Source organism: Pelecanus crispus, chromosome 7, assembly GCF_030463565.1.
Source record: "Pelecanus crispus isolate bPelCri1 chromosome 7, bPelCri1.pri, whole genome shotgun sequence".
NCBI classification, from domain to species: domain Eukaryota; kingdom Metazoa; phylum Chordata; class Aves; order Pelecaniformes; family Pelecanidae; genus Pelecanus; species Pelecanus crispus.
In genome coordinates, this window is record NC_134649.1 from 46,561,512 (window position 1) to 46,583,281 (window position 21,770).

The 21,770-nt window shown below is 49.2% G+C and overlaps 1 protein-coding gene across 1 annotated transcript; it reads left to right on the forward strand.

Annotated features, from left to right (window-relative positions):
• The first annotated feature begins 12,446 nt into the window (after positions 1 to 12,446).
• On the forward strand, positions 12,447 to 13,589 carry GPR27 (G protein-coupled receptor 27). The gene has a single exon (XM_009487131.2). The coding sequence runs from the start codon at positions 12,447 to 12,449 to the stop codon at positions 13,587 to 13,589; it is 1,143 nt and encodes a 380-aa protein (XP_009485406.2).
• Positions 13,590 to 21,770: the final 8,181 nt, after the last annotated feature.

Here is a 21,770-nt window from a genome sequence, read left to right on the forward strand (position 1 = left end):
GCCAGAGTCGCTCCACGCTGGGGCTAATTAGAGCTGAAGCAGGCACATTATAGCCAGAAGAAACAATGAATACTTCATAACTCTTTCCATGATTTTACTTGAGATTTAAATCCCTACTCTTATAATCCTTGCTGATCCCAAAATCTTGACAGCAACTGGTACGTCGCATGGGCTTGCAATGTTATTTGCCTGTTGCGGTAGCTTTTTCCATAGCCCCCCGCGGGGAATCCCCGTGATGCAAAGCAGTGGCGGCTCAGAGGGGCAGAGTGCTTCTCAAAACCATCAGCACCATCCCTTCTCCCGCTGACAGCTGTGTCCCATCGCTGTGGTGGCTGCAATGCCTGCGTACATGAGGAACATTAGGAGAGCATTAGGCTATTTTAGCTATATTCTAATGCAATGTAGCGCTTGGGAGGCAGGAAGGGAACAAGCACCGTATGAGCAGTCATATTTATTTCCATGCTGGAAGTGTTCCACAGCTATTTCCGAGGCAATAGGTATGACACCTATTAGGAAACATCTAATAGATAACCAGCTTTCGTTCGTTCAGTGCTCCCAATGCAAAATGAACTGTGTGAAATGTTGGGCTAGACCTCTCTCCAGCCGAAGCTCCTCTTTTTTACTCCGAGGCAGAGCTAGTTGGAGCCTAAACCTTCGCGGACCTGAGGGATGGCTCGAGCACAAGCCTTGGCTGCTGTGCCCAGCTGCTGCCGCTGCTGCCGCGCTGCCTCGTAGGCTGAGCAAACAGCCATGAAATGTAATTTCTCTACCAAACGCTGGTGTCACGATCACTTGCTCTTGAAACACTGCCTGGGACTCCAGAAGCATATTAAGTAACACAAGAGCTGCTTCTGAGAGGTTCCCAGGAAGATAAACTGATCAACCGGGAGCCGAAGCAGAGGTGAGGATGAAGGGATTTCATTTGATATTTGCTTCCAGAGGCTTAAATAAATGGTTTTTAAAACCTAAAACATGATATTAAAGTGTTGAATCCCAATGCTTTTGGCAAAAGCTCCCTCATCTAGGAATGACTTCATATCAGCCAAGCTGTTAAGCGGAGGTTGTCATGGAAACGAGTTATATTCAAATGATATGGCCAGAGATATACTGTATTTAGTGAGTTCTTCATTTGCTGCATATTGGGAACATGTCAGAACTAAATGATATTGCATAACTTTGTTTTGTTAAAAACAAACTGGCTCGCTGCCCCTGTTTTTCTGGCAGGCTTGCGGCCAGGCCTGCCTGGGACGGAAAGTTTCATGCACAGTCCCGAGCACCGCTCCATGGGAGAGGCTGCTCACACAGCTGGCTCCTGCAACCTCCCGTTCATTGAAGTCTTCCTTCAAACGCATGAACCTACCGAAGTCAAACGAGCAGAGGAACCTGTTTTACAATTGATATAACCGTTCACTGGTCCAAAAAGAAGCGCAGTTCAACTAGCTCCTTTCCTTCTTGACTAAAAAAGTTCCTACATATGCATTGTGCAAGCCCGAAAAAAAAAAAGATCTATACAGTTACATAAAAGTGAAGCCAGTTCATGCATTCATGGGCATTCCATAAATGTCCATGACCTCCTTGTAAACATAGGACTCCTATTAACTTACTGTCTCCGAGTAATGCTAGAACAAATCTCAGAGAGGACGATATGCATACTGAATTTGTACACTTGCTTTTTTAGCTGTGGAGCTGTTAAAAGGTGCAAGAATTTTGTTCCACATGCTAGGAGTAAACACACATTTTTTTATATAAACAAAATTAATGGAATAGTCCTTGCTCAGGTTATAAACCAAAATCAAATTGCCTTTGGCCAGGAGACTATGTGGAAACTTCAGCCTGAAAAGTGAAAACAAAAACAAAAGGCAAAATTGGCTCAAAAACCACTGTCCTGGGAACCGCTGTGCAGCTTTTACAGAGCAGCGTCCAAAAGAAAGTGTTTTAAGCAGTCTCCCAAGGGATCAAGATTCCCGGTTGCCCAATAGAAGCTGAGCATTAAGTAAAAGTCAAACAAAACTTACCCTTAAAGTTGTTACATAACTGAACACACTGCAAAATGCTTCACAAGAGGGTGATGGCATCTCACAACCTCCGGGTCCAGGGGCCTGTGAAAACCAAACGGGGGCTTGCTTGCTTCCGGGGCAGTAATCCTCGATTTCTCCGAGCTTTCTCTCTTCACAGTTTTTAATGGAAGAACCAAGGCCAAATAGCTCCTCCGGTATATGAAAAAGCAAATCAGGGGACGGACTCCTGCCAGATGTGAACATGAAGGTGGCAGCACCAGTCCTCTACCTTCCTCAGCTTAGTGTGCCAGCTGGAAAGACATCAGTCTTTCAGGATCTTTGATGCATTGCAGAATCACGGCTCTTTGGTTACCATTGCTTGTGAAGGAAGGCTGAGCCTCATCCAAAGCCCTTTACAGTTAAGGCATGTATTGACTTAAATATGCTTTAGATTTGACCTTTATTCTTTACCTAGCCATCTTCGGGGAGCTGAACTGGCTTGACTCGGCATCCAATCCATGCATCGGGTATTAGGAGACTTGAATTTCTTACTTAGCTTTGGATACCAGGCTTCTGCTTTCATCCCTCCCCTTCCCATTCCCCATGCTTGTAAGGCACTGGAGCTATCTTAGGTGCTCAAGAGATGCCCAGCAAAGGTGAGGTCAGGGGCATAAATGCACGAAACCCGACAGACCTCAAATCTAAGTTATATATTGGAAACAAACTCCAAACAGCTTGCTTCTCCTTATTTCCCAGTAAAATATCTGCAGAGTGTTTCACTTAGATATCACTTCCCCAAACACGGGCATCCCAAAATAGCATAATCCACAATGCTATTCTGTGTTATGTTAAATCAAAAAGAATGTTACTGGCACCACATCTGGCATTGGCTTTGATGTGGAACATGAGCTCAAATACTGATCTTTTTTTACAGGCATCCCAGTATACAGCTGAAGGAAACAAGGTGCAAGGGCCACATCTGTGTTGGCCTGTACCGCAGAGTAAGCCTGGGATGGAAAGCCTCATCTACTATTGATACTGTAAAAAATAAACAAATTCTAAAATAGAAAAAAAAACCCACATAAAATAGTATTTTTATAGGTTTTTATGCTCACCTCTTGCAAATGATGAGTTCAACGCTGCTCTACAGTTCAGCTTATAGGAGTCATGCAACTTTTTTGCATCACACTCCAGCAAATTCTGCACCCATCCAAGCCAGTAAAGCCAAGGGCCCCTCTGGAAATAAACCACTAGAGGGAGACTGACTTCAGCAATGTAGCACCCACAGGGAGAAAATCCTGCACATCGTTTTAAAAAATCAAGATTCAGATCAAATGGGCTCCCTACAGCTCAGGTCAAAATTACTCTCTGTGCTTCTCCTTCACAAATAAAAGTGGCTGAAACTAATGGGTCAAGTTTGGCTTCGTTACTGTAAATCGAGGGAGCATCGTGTAAATGGGATCAGGCGGTCACATATTCCTCTACTGTTTGTAAGAGAGGTTAGGCCGACTCTATTAAAAAAAAAACACACACCAAAAAAAATACCCCAGCCACTGAAAATACTAATAGCTGTATCCTAGCAACATCACGGATTCCATGTGGACTTTGTTCTGGAGTCTACAGTCTTATTTCATCAAAATTATTGACTTTCTCGAAGTCTCTAAACGACCATCAAAACCCAGTTAGTGCTTAAAAAATACAAACATTTAATTAGTCACATTAATAGGAAAAAAGAAAAAGCAGCATCGCATGCTAGCCCTCCCTTTTCATGGAGCTCGGTTTAGCTTCCTTTGAAACCAATGTCAAAATTCTGACTTTATTTATTGGTTGCAGAGCCGGGTCCCTCCTTCGAGAAGAAAAGCTGCAAATGGCCCTACAGAACTTGGCAGATGAGGTTTGTTTCCCAGGCCGGACTCACGCATTGCACGGATGAAATTCATACAGCTTTCCACGGCCCTCCCAATCATCGTGTCCTTACTGTAAAGGTAATTCAATTGGCATTCAGATCATCCACAGAGGCTTTCTACGAGGCTTTTGTACTATGCACGTAACCAACGTCTGGGTTTTTTTTCCCTCAGCTTTGTTTTTATTTAACCACAACAATTTTTTCCAAGATCACAAAAAATGTGAAATCCTGTTGGATCTTCCCAAAAGCCCATACCCTGCCCCTCTCAGGTATGAAGCCTTCAGGTTTAACACAGCACCAGGAGGTTTTCCCTCATCAGCCCTGCATCACTGAAGTGAACTTCATTAGATAACATACAAGAGCAAATGGCCAAATAAATAAAAAATGAACCCACCCAGTCCTCCCCTTCGCACAAAAGGAACAACCAAGAAAAAAAACCAACCCACCCCCAAACAAATAAGCTGTTTGTTATCCTTAACAGCTGGCATGATGATCTGAGGAATCCTGGGCCATTTTGGAATTTAACTCAGGGTTTGGGTAGGCTCAGATTTTGGTCACAATTTTCACCCAGCTCCAAACTACATCACAGCTTTTCTGATAGTTTTTATCTGTTATTTCAAGCTCTGCTTCAGTAAGTTAGCAAGACCTTTTACCAGCAAGAAAGTGCTATTAAAATAATAGATTCCTTTTCATCAGCCTGCCTTAAAAGCTCAGTTGATAGGATAGTATGGTAAAAAAAAAGTTTCTTACGCTTTACTTAGCCCACAAAGTTGGTTGAGACCCACGAACATGTCTAAACTGCAAAACCTTTTTACGTGCTATTTCTATAGTTCAAAATTAAATGACATGAGAACGCCTTTGTTGAAGAAGTAATTTAAATACAGAAGGGTTAGTTAGTGACTTTCAGCCCTTGAACATGAGGCCGCTGATGTCTTGATTTGAATTCCAGGCATAACGCTGAACTGTTTGTACTGCTTCCGCGGCGGCGGCGGAGAGCCTTGAGCTGACCTCCGAACCGCCGCTCTCGGTCATGGGAATATGCTGCTGGATTATCATCCCGCTCCAGCCCCCTGGCAAGGGCTTTATCTAAACAGACAACACGCCTTTAACAAAGAATTTAGCTTTCAGCTAGTGTTCATGGACTCTCTGATATTGTTAAATCTCACAGTTTTAGTCACACTGAAGGTTTTTGCATTGCTCATCCTTTCGTTTCAACCGGCTGTGAAGGCGGGGGAAGGAGCCACAGGCAAGGAGGGGACATCCGTTTGTGCAGAGTGCCAAAACGAGAGAGTAGTTCTGGCTTCAGTCTAAGCTGTGCACAGGTATAAACCAACAGGAAAGGTAATATATTAAGGACAATAAAGCAGCAAAGAAATCAGCCTTCGGATTTTATTTACTCAAGTTAAAAGATGGTATTAGAAGGTACTTCCAGCACCTCAAATAACTCTCCCTGATGATTAGATTAATTCCAAAACTGCTCCAAGGAGAGCAACTGAACAAAAATTTGAGAGTTGCATGCCAAATTATGTTCCTAGTTGTACCTCGGAAGAGTGCTGTTGGGCTAATTTATACCTGAGTAATATGTAAGGGGTGGGTGGGGAAGTAAAACACACAATAAAGATGAAGACGCTTTGACTAGCCAAGCAGATCTTCTTTGAAAGCTCTCTTTAGCATTTAGTAAGAGCAGCAACCGCAGCCTGTTGCCCATTTGCCGGAGGATTGCTTTTGATGGCAGACACTGTAGACAGCGAGCGGAGAACAGCAAGGCCTGAATTAATACTAAGGAAGTAAAAACCTGCGTTCACAGTGGCTTTGAAAATGAACTTTCAGTTGTGCATTACCTTTTTCTTTTTTTTTAACCCAGTGAATTTTCTAGCCGGGCATTCATAGTAGGTCTATCTGAAAGCAGAGAAAGGATAGCAATGGAAATAAGTTGTTTCATAATCAAAACAGCCACCTTTTGTTCTGAAGCTGCCCACGCTGTCCACGGTGAATTTGCTGTTGGGTGCCGAAGGCCATTTCACCATGAGGAGGGTGGGGGTTTCCTCCTGTACCGACGAGACGGCGCAGCCCCTGGGCAGGGAAGGCAGTCTGCGAGGGCTGCAGTCAGTCGTGCAGGGAGACGTGACAACACCGTGCGTAAAGCCTGTTGTTGCCTGTTTGTCCGGCTGCCAGGTTTTACCTCAGCCATCAGTGGAGATGGCTGCAGCACACACGTGTATGCGTGTAATCAGGGATACACTTATTTATTGCGAGACGTTCTAACCCTTCCTGCTAACGAAGAACTTGGGCCCTAAGAAGCACCACAGCGGCAGAGCCAAGGGCTGGCAGGGCTCCTAAAGGCAACAAGCTGCTTACCTCCGGCCTAAGGAGTTTATAGCACCCATGTATCTCCAAAAGCTCATTAGCTCCTCAGTAAGCAGCTGAGACATTAGACGCACAAGCAGAACAGCAGTGGCTTGAGGTTGCTACAACACAGATAAAAGTTCTGGGGTTGGCCAGTCTGCAGCAGGCTGGTTCAATAGCCTGAAGCGATCCCACTTAGCTATAAACTGGAGAAAGCCTGATCTTGTGAAATGCTCCTTAGTATCCAGCTTTGCTAGTAGGAAAGCGCAAAGCTAAAACTCAGCCCTGAGGAGGGGCTGCACCCGCCTCCCTGGACCCCACCGAGAGCCGAAACCGGCAGGGCATGGCATCTCGCAGCATCACCCGCCACGGCAGCGGAGGAGGCCGCGCGCCCTGACATGGCCTCATGACACTGCATCCGCTCCTCCCCTGCCCTGCGCTCCTCCGGTCACTGCCTCCAGGGCAGAGGGGTGGGAAGTGCAACCCCAGCAGATGGTCTACATCCCATGAGAGAGAACTGTGGATGGAGGAAGAGAAGGAACAGGAAAATCTATGCCGGGGGAGGCTCCCCTGGAGATTTTAGAGGAACGGCTTTTCGTAACTTGCTCGGCATGTCCGTGGGACTGGAATCGCAGCTACAAGCTCCTGTAGAAAGCCATCACGTCAGGGATATTTCCTGTTTCGCTGCGGCTATTCCCCATGTCACAGGGGAGCTCCTCCACAAAAGAGCTGCTTCTGAAGAACAGCATGTCACCAACAATTCAGCGGGTTAAGTTTAGCAGAGCCACTGAGAGAAGTGAGCAGGGAAGGAGCTATTCTTCCCCTCTGCTTTTCTTCTCTCTCCATTGAGCGAAGTCTTTAAAGACCAGCTCCCTTTGCAGAAGGCTACAGAACTTTTAGCAAGTGGCATGGAGGCATTCACAGCCATGATACCTGTGTCTGGTTATTTCCAGTCAAAATAATCTCCTACTCAATTATGGAGAAGAATAGAGAAGCTCAGCCTGACTCACAATCACATGGGGGAAAAATGAGAGGAGTTGTTCAAGTTCAAAACGTTCAGCTTGCTGTGGAGGAGGATTAGTACCGCTGTGGAATGAGGTTTTCTCTCCCTCTGCAACAGCACAGCACTAAGGGATCGAAAAGACCCGAGTCCACTTCCCTGCTGTGCCAAATATACTCCTCCGTTCTTCTCTCCTCCCTCCCCAAGAGAGCATATGAAGTATTAAACAGCTAGGAATAAGCCCTTGAAAAATGTGATAGCTAGCTGTCAGATACCTCTCTGCCAGATAGCTGCAGCTATGTGACTGTTCGCCTGCAGATCCTCTGCTGCCATCCAGGAAATCGGGATTCAACAGCTGCATTCATACTCTCATCCGATTCGCTGTCATCTGTACATTTTGCACGGCCGTGCTAATACTCCCGTGAAAAAAAAACCCCACAACACATCCAAAATGCTTCATTAGTGTTTTGCCGAGCACAGATCCAGCCTCTGCTTACCTGTGCTCTTCCCAGCCTGATGGCAGTCCCCAGTGCCCCGTCCCCGACCTGACATCTGGACCCTCTGCAAGCGAGAGGTAGGGTGGGGGTTTTCCAGCATTGCTTTAAATCTGTCTTCATTTCACTGGCACGTAGCGTGGCTGTGCCCTGGTTACAGAGGGCAAGCATGACTCCTGTGCAAAGCAGTTCATTTGGGTAGCACTGTAAATTTTGCAGACTTAAAACTTCTCACACTGTTTTCACGTTAGCCCGTGCCCAAACATTACCTTAATGTGTCATCTTCTGTTCTGCTGTTGTCACAAAGTATTATCATGATCCTTGTAAACACCCACAAACCTACCTCATTATCTCTTCGCACTCCCTCCTCCCTTCGCAGGGATGAGTGATGGCCACGGTTACGCCGATGCCATTCCCTAGGCTGCAGCCTCGCTGTTCACTCATCCTCCCCCTTCTCTAGGGTTCATATCGGCTCTCTCCCATCTCGCAGCTGGATTTTAAGCTCCCTTGGAAAAGGGACAGCTTTTTGTTTTGCTTATGCAGCACCCTGGTCCCTGACTCACTCCGTTAGGTGCAAAGATAACACAAATAATGAATGTCATCCGGAGAGCTGTCTGGGAATTACAGGAAGCTGGGAAGGAGGATCCAAAGCTTTCTTGTGCCAGCATCCAACTCAAACCTCTGTTATCCCTTTCTGCTCCAAACTGACCTTTGCATCTCCTTGAATACTAAGCCTGAAAACTTTTCCTTGCCTGAATTATGTGTGATGGCAAAATTGTTTTGGCTAACTGTTCTCACCCATTCTGCTTCCCGGTGGCATGTTGGCCACGGAGAGCCTCTGGGTTTGTCCTTCAGGCATGTCCAGACATTTCCTACTTCTTCCCTTATGTCACACCAGAGATAACACCGATTGCTACTACAGTAGTACTAAGGATACAGGGCACTTCTCTTTCCAGAAACACTATGCAGAGCTCCCAGACACAAGAACACAAATAACACCACCAATAATAAATAGCTAAGGCTTCGGGAAGAATACCGGTGACTGGTGGAAAGAAGGCAATATGCCACAGTATTTTCTGTAAGAGTCAGTATTTCAGCTGTCTTTCCCATTCAAGGCAGCGAGCGGAGAACACGAAGAGGCAGCCAATTCAAGGAAAGCACATTGAAAGGTCAGAGGAATCCATCTAGCTTGTGCAGCACCATTTTGTAAGCACAGAATAGCTCTTCATTAAACTCATTTTGTGAAAGTGATTGAAGTGAGAAAGGGAAATAGCTTAACACACTCATTACAATCTCTGGAAATTACCTATTCCCCATGACCACTGCGATGGATCTGGCTTTTGTCCGGCTATGCCCAAATCAATATACACCCAGTGTTCTCAGCGCCTGCCTGGGCACCGGAGGTCGGAGCCCGGTGTTTCAGCGCCGTGCCATGTCCAGGGATACACCCGTGCGCAAAGGTGCTCCCTCGACCCCCGGCAGCACGCCGCAGAGCCGAGCAGCACCGAGGGTGAAGGGGATGTCGGGGCAGTCCCTGCAGCTCCTTTGACTCTTAGCAGTGGACACCTCCCCAGGCACCGCAGTCCCTGTGGGCTGGAAGAGCTCCCCGAGCAGCTCTGCAACAGCAGCGAGGTTACTAAATACCCTATTTCTCATTTTGTAGTCAAATACCATAAATGTGGCACCGTCCTAAGGTCCAAACTGTGACTGAGACCAGGGGAGGAACTTGGTTAAACCTGATGGGTCTGATGCAAAGAGGTGAAGCACCCCGAGGTGCAGGCATGCCTTGCCTGCACAGGGCAGCCAGCTGGGGCAGGGAGGGCGAAGTTATCCTGGTGGGTCTAACCCCACGTCAGCCCCTTTGGGAGGCGAGGAGCCCGCTTGTATGAAGACTGTTACCCCCCCACCTTCTCCTTGTTTGCCCCATTCCTTTTGGCTGGCCCTTTAGCCTTGCACCTCTCAGCCAGCCCCGCAAGGAAGCTGGCCCCAAATTCCTGGCTGACACCGCCCTAGCGCTATGTAGCAGCCCCATCAGGGAAGCAGGCCTGGGAAGATGGATGAAACGCCATTCCCTGCCTGCTCTCCCCTCGCTACAGGTGGGAGAAGGATGAGCTAGCAATTTGCTGCTGGCCTGGCAAGATAGCAGCGAATTACGGCAGCTCCTGAGCCAGCTCAGCTGCGCTGGCGAGCGTTCAGGGAGAGGAGAAACCCTACCCGCAGGCACGGAGGAGGGAAGCAGGTGTGTTATTCCCTTTTGCTCACTTGATGGCAGAGATCACAGAGCTACCACGGGCTATAAGGTCTCCTCTGCTTCTCCGAAAACCCACACACCCCCAAGGACAACCCATCCTCGTACTCGTGCTTGGCAAAGCGCTTTGGCTGCTGGCACCCAGCCATGGGAGAGTCTGTAAACGCGGTCCTGTGTTGCAATTGGGGCAAGCGAGGTACACGGTGTCCCTGGCTCCTCCAGAAAGCCACCGCTCCTGATGCCGGTGCCAGGGCTGCCGAGGGGACACCGCGCACCCGGCGCTCAACTCACTGCACGGATGTGAGAAACGCCTTGAAAATTGCACAAAGCGCTGAACAACCCGTGGGCAATTCTCTGTCACAGTCAAACTTCGGTGCAAATGAGAAACCTAACAACTGAAAACAGCTCAGATGCACTGGTAGGAAGCAAAAAGCAGCCTCAATTATCTGCCACTTTTTTTTTCCCCCCTCTCTGAATTTCTTTGCTCTCCTAACGCTAGCAATAAATAACAGATACAAACCAGATCCACGGGCAAATAAAGTCCTGCGTGTGATGCAGATTGCCCTCAACACATATTTGGGCCAAATTCTGGTTTTGGTTCTACCACTGTTTAAACGTCAGGAGTTCAGCAGAGCTGCTCTGGACGGCTGGTGGCACGATCGAGGTTGGTGCCCGGCCCCCGTCAGATGCAGTGAGACTTTCTGAAACCAGCCAGAAAGATCCGCTCAAAAGCTGCTCCACCGACATCCGCTTTTGGGGCTGATGCAGCTGATTTAACTGCTATCGTTTCTGGAATAACGCTGAATTTACTGATGGCTTTTAATAGAATGCTCAAAAAGGATTTCAGACGTGTCCTTCACGAGAGGCCATGAAGGAAACTCGGTAATAGTAGGATAATTGCATTAGCATCTCCAGCGAGCCCAGGGCCGCGCGGTGGTGCGTGCCTTACGAGGCACACCGAGAGGCCTTGCCCTACATACACAAGGATGGCAAAGCGGGAGAGAGAGGACAAGGAGCTGCGTCTCACTGGCCTCCATTAATTAAACTGCCTGTTATAAACCTGCGCTGACCGTACGGGTGCACCAGCAGAAGCTCTGTGCTAGTCAGGCCAAAGGCGTTTCACCCAGCTCACAAAAACCTGCCCTCCCCAGGCGCTACATAACGGAGCCTGGGAGGTGGCAAGCCCTGCGCAACGCAGAAAGCAGCAACGCGGACCTTTTGCCCATCGTCTTAGGAACCCCCGTCAGACCCCACCTGTCAGGCCCCTGAGTTGCAGAGGCAGCTGTTCCTTGATGCTCACACCGAAACGTTCGCCTCGTGAGCTTGCTGCAGACCTCCAGCCCCTGCAAACCTCCCTGCCCGGCAAGGGACCGCGCGCCTGGATGCTCGGCTGCAACAGGCGCTGCCGGACTCGCCTCCCCTGCGCGGAGAGGGAGTTAAATGGCTGTTTGGTACGGCTGAATCTAGCAAAAGCACACTGGTGAATGTGACACAGGTGTATCGCTACCGTATGGATATGTGGGATCAATCCATATGTGCGGCAGGTACATACGCGTATCTATGGGCATGCACGCGCATACATCAGCTCCGCAGGCTATAAGCGGCTTCACCCCTCCGCTTCCAGAAGGGGACGAGGTGGGGGGCCCCGAGGCCGGGACGGCAGCAGTGGCCGGACACCCCACCCCGACACCCCACCCGGACACCCCACCCCACCCCGCAGCGATGCCCGGGCTCAGCCGGGTGCCTGCGGGGCCCCTCTGGGCACCCACCCCCGCCGCTGCATCCCCCCCTCCTCGCAGCCGCGGCGGGAGGAGGGCGGGGGCCGGCGGGGTCCTCGGCTCCGCTCCCGGCCCCGCTCCGCTCCGCTCCCGGCCCCGCTCCCCTCCCGGCCCCGCTGCGGCAGCGGAGGCTCCGCGCCGCTCCGCGCCTGTGACTCAGCCCCGCGCTCCGCAGGGGCCGGGCTGCGCGGGGGGCGGAGGCAGGGCGGAGGGAAGGAGGAGGAGGAGGGAGGGGAGGAAGGAGGGAGGGAGGGGGATTTACCCCATTGTCCTCGGCGGGAGCTGGGCAGAGCCGCCGCCGCTGTGCGCAGGCTCGGCCGGCCCCTCGCCCGGCGCGGAGGAGCAGCTCGCCGCCGGTAAGGGGGTGGCTCCGCGCCGCTCCGCGCCTCGCCCCCCCCCAGCAGCGCATCCCCCCGTCCCCATGGGGGGGCGGCGGCGGCGGCGGGCGCGGCCCTAGCGCGGCCGCGGGGCGGGGGGCGCCGCATGGCCCGGGGGCAGCGCGGCGGCAGCGCCCGGCGTCGCCGGGGCGGCGGCGGCGGGGGGAGGGCGGCGGCGGCGGGCATGGGGGCGCCGGGCGGCGCGGCCCTGGGCCCCGGCGCGCTGCCCCGGCGCTGAGCCCCCGGCCCTGCCTGCGCGGAGCGGCGAGGAGGAGGAGGAGGAGGAGGAGGAAGGACCCGATGGCGAACAGCAGCGAGCTGGGGAGCAGCAGCAGCCCGCACCTGCCCAGCGCCGGCGGCCTGCTGAGCGCCTCCGGGCTGAAGCTGGCCACCCTGGGCTTGATCCTCTGCGTGAGCCTGGCCGGCAACGTGCTCTTCGCCTGGCTCATCCTCAAGGACCGGCACCTGCACCGCGCCCCGTACTACCTGCTGCTGGACCTCTGCCTGGCCGACGGGCTCCGCTCGCTGGCCTGCTTCCCCTTCGTCATGCTGTCGGTGCGCAGCGGGGCCGCCTGGCCCCACGGGCCCCTCAGCTGCAAGGTGCTGGCCTTCCTGGCCGTGCTTTTCTGCTTCCACGCCGCCTTCCTGCTCTTCTGCGTGGGGGTCACGCGCTACATGGCCATCGCCCACCACCGCTTCTACGCCAAGCGCATGACGGGCTGGACCTGCCTGGCTGTGGTGTGCATGGTGTGGACCCTCTCCATGGCCATGGCCTTCCCCCCCGTCTTCGACGTGGGCACCTACAAGTTCATCCGGGAGGAGGAGCAGTGCATTTTCGAGCACCGCTACGTCAAGGCCAACGACACGCTGGGCTTCATGCTCATGCTGGCGGCCGTCATCGCCGCCACCCACCTGGTCTACATCAAGCTGCTCTTCTTCATCCACGGCCACCGCAAGATGAAGCCGGCCCAGCTGGTACCGGCCATCAGCCAAAACTGGACTTTCCACGGGCCGGGAGCCACTGGCCAAGCAGCTGCGAACTGGACGGCTGGCTTTGGCAGGGGGCCCACGCCGCCCACCCTCGTGGGCATAAGGCAGGCCACCCACAGCCAGATCAAGAGGCTGCTGGTGCTGGAGGAGTTTAAGATGGAGAAAAGGCTCTGCAAGATGTTCTACATGATCACCTTGCTCTTCCTGCTCCTCTGGTCCCCCTACATCGTGGCCTGCTACCTGCGGGTCTTCATTAAGGCCAGCTCCATCCCCCAGGTCTACCTGACCACCTCCGTCTGGATGACATTTGCCCAGGCAGGGGTCAACCCCATCCTCTGCTTCATCTTCAACAAGGAGCTCAGGGTCTGCCTCCGAGCCCACTTCCCGTGCTGCCAAAGCATCCAGAGCACCCAAGGCACCATCCTTTGCGATCTCAAGAGCTTTGGGATGTAGGGGGGGCTTTTCTCTTTCTAAAAAAGAAAGATGGATATTATTTTCCATGTTTCTGCATACAATCTCAAGAGAGTGTGACCTGTGGGGACATACTAAACCACCACCCAGCACCCAAAACTTAGGCTGTAAGAAGCTATTTTATTTATTTTTCTATATTTTGCGTATGCTCTCGTCAGAACATAAAAGGTTGCTGTCTATGGGAACAGGTACTTGAGCAGAACACCCCCAAACCTTAGGCAGTAAGAAGCTGTTTTTGTTTGTGATTGTGTGGTTTTTAAAAACAAAACAGGGCTCCGAGTTTCTGGTCTTGCTTCTAACGTTTCTAGACATGATTCCAACAGATACGGATTAAGGCCATGACATTGTTTTGTTTTGTTTTCCTATTCCTGTCTGTTTTGATAAAGGCTTAACAATTTTACTCATGTAATATTTGATAAGGGCCAAGACAATTTTATACTAAAGTTATTTTTGATGACCTCAAGAGGTGTTGTTTTATTATCATTTGATTTTAAGTGAAGAACAAGAAGAGGACGTTCTTGATGTGGTCAAAGTCAGTTTTTGGTGGGAGCTGTTGGGTTCATTCATTCTCAAATGGTTTGAGTATTTGAAGCGGTTACTTATAACTTTTGCTTGACATGCAGTCAGTGTAGAACTAATTTCAATTTTCTTGTTGCACTATTTATTTGGTAATATTTCAGAACTATTTGTGAAACGTGATTTTAAAATACCAACTTTAATCAACTATAGCAGTTTTTAAAACCTAGATTGAAATTCCTATTTTACTGCCTTTATAGGAAGTTATCTACAAACCTGGGTAATACTTGTACATTTTGACTGTTTTCTTTAATAAAATATTGAAAACCTTTACTGTATGTAATTGTTTCAGAATGGCAGCATTCTGCTTTGCTGACAAATAACTTGTGTATGTGGAAGGTTGTATGTCTTGTGTCCGAGTAGATTTCACAGCTGAGGTTATTATGGACAAGCACAATCCTTATTTGCTGTTAGATCTCAATTTAGGTGTTTATACCAATAAAAGTGACTAAAGCTATTTTTAAGAAGACTTAAGTTCATGATGGGCAACAGGTTTAAATAGCACAATTTTTTGTGTCTACAGAAACCAAGTTTGTGTTTTAGCTAATAGCTCCTCTGTTAATGATAGAAATGAGTGCGTAATTGTGGATCGCTAATTTTAGTTGGCAAAGCAGGTTTTTAACATGGTGGCTTGGTTAATTCTGTACTCGTTTGTAAACTGTATTCTTAACGGGTAATTTACATTTATTAAGTATGGGATTTTAACCTGCTTTATTGTTCTACAAAAGCTTCGCTGAAGTATTTAAACTATCAGCCTGATGGCAGGGTCTTGACACAACTTTTTAGCCGTCTCGGAGGAAGCTGTGCCTGACGTGGTTGCTTTCTGATGTATCATGTAACGTTTAACAAGCATTAATCATAGCAGTGCTGGAGCAAGTCGCACACAAAATGACAGCGATAAGCTCAATTTCCATGAAGAAACCTGCGTCTGTGCTAAGAGTATTTCTGTAGGGAGTAGTCCAAAGTTGTTAGACATCAACTGAGACATAGTTGTCCTGACTGTGAAGCGAGCGCATGAGAGACACGTGTGACAGATCAGGAGAAGGCTAATGTGGCAGCTCCAGATTTAGGCAGGGAATAAAACTAGGGGGGGCTTCTGGTTTGGTTTAATGTCTTGCTTTCCACCCCCAACTCAGATGTGAACACCAGAGAGGCAACATTTCTCAAAGTGCACACTGAGAAGTTTGCAATTTGAGCTTTTGGTATAGCTGTAGAGAAGGCAGGCAGGAGGAAGATGGAGCTGTGTCGATACTGCCAGAGCTGGGCTAAGAAATATGACCGTGGATGGAGTATCTTGAAAACAAAGGGAGACTTAATGATCATTTACAAAGCTGTTTGGAAGGAAAGGAAAGAAGGAAGGAAAGCTGTCAAGAACTTCAGATCACAGCAGAAGTTGGTTATCGGTGCTAATTATATTTTCATCCTGGACTATCAGATGATTGCTTAGTGAATCTTGATGAGTAATCAGGTAGAGTTGTGTTACAAAGACTTAAGGGCAAGGCATTGATGCTGTTGCTGGGAACTGTATTCCAAGTATACCTTACATGCCTGTTTTACTGTTAGGTCTTTTCAGTGGGATTCCAACTTCTGCAGAGTCATATTGCCTTAAAATTTAAGAAACTTCCTATGTAGGGGCCTAGAACTGTGATCTCTAGCTCAAATCTTGCCTTCTTTTTCCTAATCCTGCTGGTACCCAAGCCAATGTTTTCTTTCTCTTACTCTGATAAAAATGCCTGATATTTTGGCATCCTCTCTCTCTTCCAGGCTATAAGTAGTACAGTTATGATTCTATTTAAACCGCAGAGATGGGAGAATAGTTATTTTAAAACCTCCTTAAAAGCTGCAAGGACCAGATTTTTCACTTCTAGAAAAATTAAGCACGAGTTGTATAGTCAGTCGTATACACGGGGGAGGAAAAATCACCTTTGGGTGACCTGGTGGTTTTATTTAGACTTAGCTTATCAAGCCGCGCTGCTGTACTGAATGCCAATTTCTGTGCATAGGCAACCCCCGTCTCAGCGATGCCCTCGCTAGATGGGCGAGTCAGGTTCTTACCCACTGAAGATAACAGATGCTTTGCTGTCACCCACCAGTGGCAGCCAGACCCAGCCTTGCTACAGCAAAAGGATACAAAAAAGTTTAAAAAGGATATCTGTATACTGTGCCTTTCGCTTGCATGTAGCTTCCAGGGCTGTCTCAGGACTTCTGATGTACTCTGAGGGCAGAATCGGTGCTGTGTGAAGTTAATTTTGTATTTTAGGTACTTGTAATATCAGGCAGATTATGATCCTGGCCACGCTAGTACAGAAGAGAAGGAACTCCAGTAGTTTTAATTCAGGGTTTAGATGGGCGTTGTTCAATAGGGCTACATTCCAGAAAATGTGAAACTAAATATCAAGGACAGACATGGCAGAAAATGAAATGGTACTTGGTGCCGGCACACCAACAAACACCACTTTGCAAGTCTATCCTGCTGGCTGAGAGTGCACCAAGAAAGTATGGAAAACCAGAAAGGGCTGGAGAGACACTAAAGGATAAATATTCCTTCTAAAATCTGAGAAAAGATAAGAAAGTTGAAAAAAAAAAAAAATAGCATTTCCAAAGCACAGTATTAACACATTCTCACAGCATCCTTTAGTCTGCATATAGGGAAAGTGGGTCACAGAGATTAAATACTTTGACCGAGATCAGAGAAGGGGTGACAGAGAGGATGAGAACCTGCTCTGGATAACAAAAGGAGACAAATAATGTTAAGAGAATGGGCTGAGCACAGGGAGCCATCCCTGATGACGTTGGGAGCTGTGAGCAGTGGCTATAAGGCTCCATGCCCCCAGCTGCCCATCCGAAAACCAGAGTGCTGCTGGTCTCGCTCAGAAGTGCTAATGGCTGAGGCTCAGCGAGAGCTGGGTGTTAATAATTACCTCCCACGTCCACGTGAGAAGCTATTGCAGCTTGTTGTGCAAGTCCTGGGCTCACTTGCGAAAACTCAGATGGTCTGAACCCCTCTCCCCATCCCCAGTGACAAAAATGCAAAATACTTGGAGGTTCTATGATTCTATGACCAGCCTGGTTCTGGTGAGCTGCATGGCAGTGGGGCTCTTCCATCTACCTGTGCTTGACCAGAATATAGATCGAGTCCTCTCTATACCCCTCCAGGCACACGTATGATACTTTTCCATATTCTGGGCAACACAAGTGCTGTGTATCACAGGAAATACCAACATCATCTCCCGCAGAGATTCTCCGCAGTCTAGTTCAGAGGTCACGGCGCGCTTGCTTTTGCATATCTGTGGTGAAGAATTGCAGTCGCAGAAAGTGGCGCTGCGCTGGAAAAATCTTGATTGCTGCTGGCATCTTCACTCACTCACCAGGTATTTAACACATTCCTTCCAAACATTCCCAGTCAAAATCTTGCGGTGCTGAAGTCAGTGGAGGTTTTTAGCATAAACTTAAATGTCAGGCCAGCTTGAAAAATGACACCGGTCTGAAATCGCAACAAGTACTGGCTACGGCCATCTCTTGCTTTACAACACTCAAGGGCTGGAGTACTGTGGGGTGCTGCTGGCTCTGTTGTTAGGTTTGGAAAGAGTTTGCTAGGAGAGGGGCTGAAATATTTGGCCCCAGCCAAATTACGTTGTTGGGTACAGGTCTTACTCAGCAGTCATGCTGGAGGTGAAGGATGAGCAGGGGGATGCACAGCCCACAAGCTGTCATCATTTGCTTTTCCAGTACGAGGTCTGCACCAAGGGAGACAAAGCTGCTTCCCAGAACGGTGTGAAGTCAGTATCTTTGAGGAAAAGGGCAAGAATTTGGCTTAGTCTGATAGCAACAATTCTTTCCTGGGGCTCTACCTGGATGTGATACAGCTACACCTCCAGAAGGCTGCTCTGCCATATGCTGCGGGACTGCCCTGGGACACGTTGTGCTGAGCTCGGAGGAGAGCAAAGCTGGCATTTTCCCTCCCCTCCCAGCAAAGGATGCGTAGAGTTTGGCTGGACCTCTGCCACTTGCCCCATGTGGTTAAGCACAGTCACCTTGCTCCTGCCTAGCACCTGCACTTGCTCAGATTTGCCAAAGCACCCTAAGAGAAGAGGCTCCGGACAGAGTAACAGCCACATACTGGCAGAACATGATGTTAAGTATCTCAAGGCACTTCATTAACTTAGGCTGCAGATTAGATGATGCTATGACGTATCAGAATACTCCAGAAACTGTACTAGGTAGTTATGCTGCAAATAGAATTATTAGAAACACAGCAGGGGGGCTGTTTTCCAATAGAGGTCCCCTAAAATCCTCAATTTTAGCACAGCTTCCTTTATAGTTGCTCAAAACACTGCACTGGCTACAATCAGCTCGATTGTGATACGAACCAGAAAGCATCTCCCACGCTATGCTGTTCTTAAGCTTCAGAATATTGTAAAGTATACAACATCTTGAAGAAACGGAGCCATCAGAGCAAGGCCATCAATGAAGATGGTCTCTTAAAAGCTGGCGCAGAGTCGTACTGGGCTGGGGCTGTGCCGATGGAAGTCTTACCCCAAACCTCCTTTTATGCTGGTGACTTCTGATGTGTGTCATTCATGAAGGACCTTGTGCAGGGTAAATCCTTACTCATCCATTGGTTGTAGAACTGGTGACCAAGAGCTGAATTTCCAGCAGGCCTGACATCTGTGGCGCTCTGACTTTCCCTAAAGCTGATGATGCTGAGCATCTCTGAGCTTATTTTCACTTGGTGCAAGTCATTAACTGCCCCACACCTCAGTACTTTATCTGAAAAATGATTCATTATTCTTACTCACCTTTGTAAAGCACAGAACTACCGATGCCAAGAGCAGAGCATTATCACGGGTGAACAATCGCCGACTACATAAGCTTTCATCACTTAACTTTAAAGTCAAGCTAAGCCTTTAAAGCAAGCTGTTGCATTTCTGTATTTCTATTCATGTTTAATGACCTCAGTACTTGCACTCTGTCTTTGATCTTGTGAGTCATGCACGGTTGTACTGTGGATGTATTTATCAGAAAGCCACTTTCTTCAGTGCCACATTTTTCACCTCTACCGTGACCAGGTTGATAGCGCAAAGCACTTTGTGTAGGAGGCTTTCAAGTTCAAAGCTAGTCTCGCAAGGGCACAGGGAAGCTGTGAAGTCGCAGTTAACTTGAGGCAGTCATCACAGCGCTAATAGAGTAGGCAGAAATCAAGAGATCGCCCGGTGAACAGAAAGCCCGTCCTAAAGTTTCTGAACATTATTTACTGGTGTGTCATTAAAAAAAAAAAAATAATCCTGTGTTTGTGTGAGGATGATTAACCATTGGAACAAATCATCCAGGGAATAAAATGGATCCTCCATCTGCGAGACGTGCAGCGTGAGCCTGTGTGCCTGCCCACGGCACAGCTGCCCGGGAGCCTGCTGCCTGCCCAGCCGGGGTCCCTGCACCGGGGACTGGGGCTCAGCCCGAGCACGCAGGGAGAAAAAGAAATCAGAAACACCAGTAAACAGCACCAGAACCCTCTCTGTGTCGTGGTGATTCACTCCTTCCTTTTGCTAACTGTTTTACAACACCCATTTTATCATACGTTATAAATGCTTGCTTCTCTCGGGAATTTTAGCAGAGGTAGAGCTAAAATGGCTTTGTCATTAAAAAAAGAAATCCACAGAGGGAAACACAGGAAGATTCCAAAGGAAGGGCTGAAGTCCGGGTGCTTTCTGACAGTGAGAGAAAGAGGAATGATTTAGTGGAATATTACCTCACTCCATCGAACCACTCAATCTGTCCCCATCTGTCACTGAGTGCTTGCAGGAGGGTGATGGAAAGGAAACCATTGAGTAGCCTGATAGTCAAGTAAATCAACTGGGCTTTTTCCTTTTCTTTCCCTCCCTCATTAGGCCTCACGCACTCATGCTACGCGGCAGGTCCCCCAGTGTGCTGCGCCGAGGGCGAGGGAGGAGAGGGGACGGTCCCCTGGGTGCCCCAGGGCTGCAGTGGCCCCGGGGCAGAGGGACCAGCTCTGGGTGCCCGCGGGGCCAAGCTGCCCCGGGGAGCAAGCTCCGGCAGAGCCGCAGAAGACATCTGGGTGTGGAGGAAGGCGGATGAACATGCAATATGTTCAGCCAAGCTGCAGTGTGACTAAAGGGGGAGAATGTGGGCACCCGAGCCAAGGAGCCAGCAGAATCGCAGGCAGAGGTAAAGCTTGGAGCCGTGGTGTAAAAGCAAGGAGGGACGCGTTTAGGCTGAGCATCACCAAAGTGCTTCCCAGCAGGGTGATGAAGGGTGCTGCAGAAGCCAGGTTCTCCAGGACCTGCCTGCAGTGCTGCCAGCGGGGATGGAGATCTCGGTGCTAATTTTCCTCCCCAATGGGTCCTAAACTCTCAGCTAGACAGACTTTTTCTTACTCTCCATTTGTGCAATATCTGTCTGAGTGCAAATGCTGATGTAAACCCAATCCAAATAATTGAAGGCTCTGTTGCAATGTGTGAAAGGTTTGTTAGCGACTTTGGGGAGTTTAATGAAACCAGGGCGGGGAGGGATGTGCAATGATGACACCACCAGAGTCAGGAAGTTTTGCCATTGAATTTGAAGGGGTGGGGGACCTTCCTGTCAAGGTTTCACCCATGTGAGAGAAGAAATTGGGAAGGAAAAAAAAAAATACCTACTAATTTGACAGGATGCGGTGAAATTTTTGGAAAGAGCGAGCATGCTTGCAGCTGCCTCGCCAGGGCCTCTCCCTGAGCTGGCCTTTCTGGCAGGTCCCATGAAAGCAGTTAGAGATGTGCTCTGCTGCCTGGGCTCCAGCGTAGCCTAGAGGAGTAAATAAAGGGTGGGCCCAGCTTTGCACCCCCTGAAATCAATAGCAGCTTTGCTGGTTTGTGAACTCTTTGCAGCAAGAGCTGTGGCTGCCCGTTCGCACTGAAAGAGCCCACAAACGTCTGCGTGAAATGATATGAGCGCACTCACGTGTACAAGAGAAAAAGTAAATAAAGAAGGCTCAGCCCTACTCGCCTGGCTAGAACAAGGCCGTATTTTCAGTCTACTTCTGAACTGCGTTACAGCCTTGGGATTTACAAGGCCACGTTACATTTAAAACCAGGTTTAATCCCTTCCACGTGTTGCAATGCTATGGCGGAGGCACAGCGCTGGGGTTGGGGAAGCCTGGGTGGAATTCCCAGCCCAGGAAGAGATAAGCTGCCCACGCAGTGCAATGCAAAGCCCCGCGGTGGTCCCTGTGCTCACACCTGTGGGGTGCTGGCAGGGACACAGCTACAGCCCATCCTTCCCATGCTGCCTGCTGGGACACAGTGCCGGGACAGTTATGCATCCCGGGATAGCTCAGGCTGCAGCGGTGTGGGTACACGCTGCATACAGCACAGACGGATGCTTTATCTGGTTTATGAGATTCATAACCTTCTGGGGACAGGGACATGCCTGTAACACGCCAATACCTGGGGCCATGGTACAAAGGAGCATCGATCTGGGATGCTCTGGGCACTCCTGGCACACAATTAACACGTACTCAGTTTCCCAGGCAAATCAGGGTTTGCAGAGGAGACTTTTTGTCAACTTTATATTGTGCATGCATTCATTTTC

What these genes read in the sequence shown, in the direction of transcription:
- GPR27 (XM_009487131.2), top strand. Translation starts at nt 12,447, where the DNA reads ATGGCGAACAGCAGCGAGCTGGGGAGCAGCAGCAGCCCGCACCTGCCC.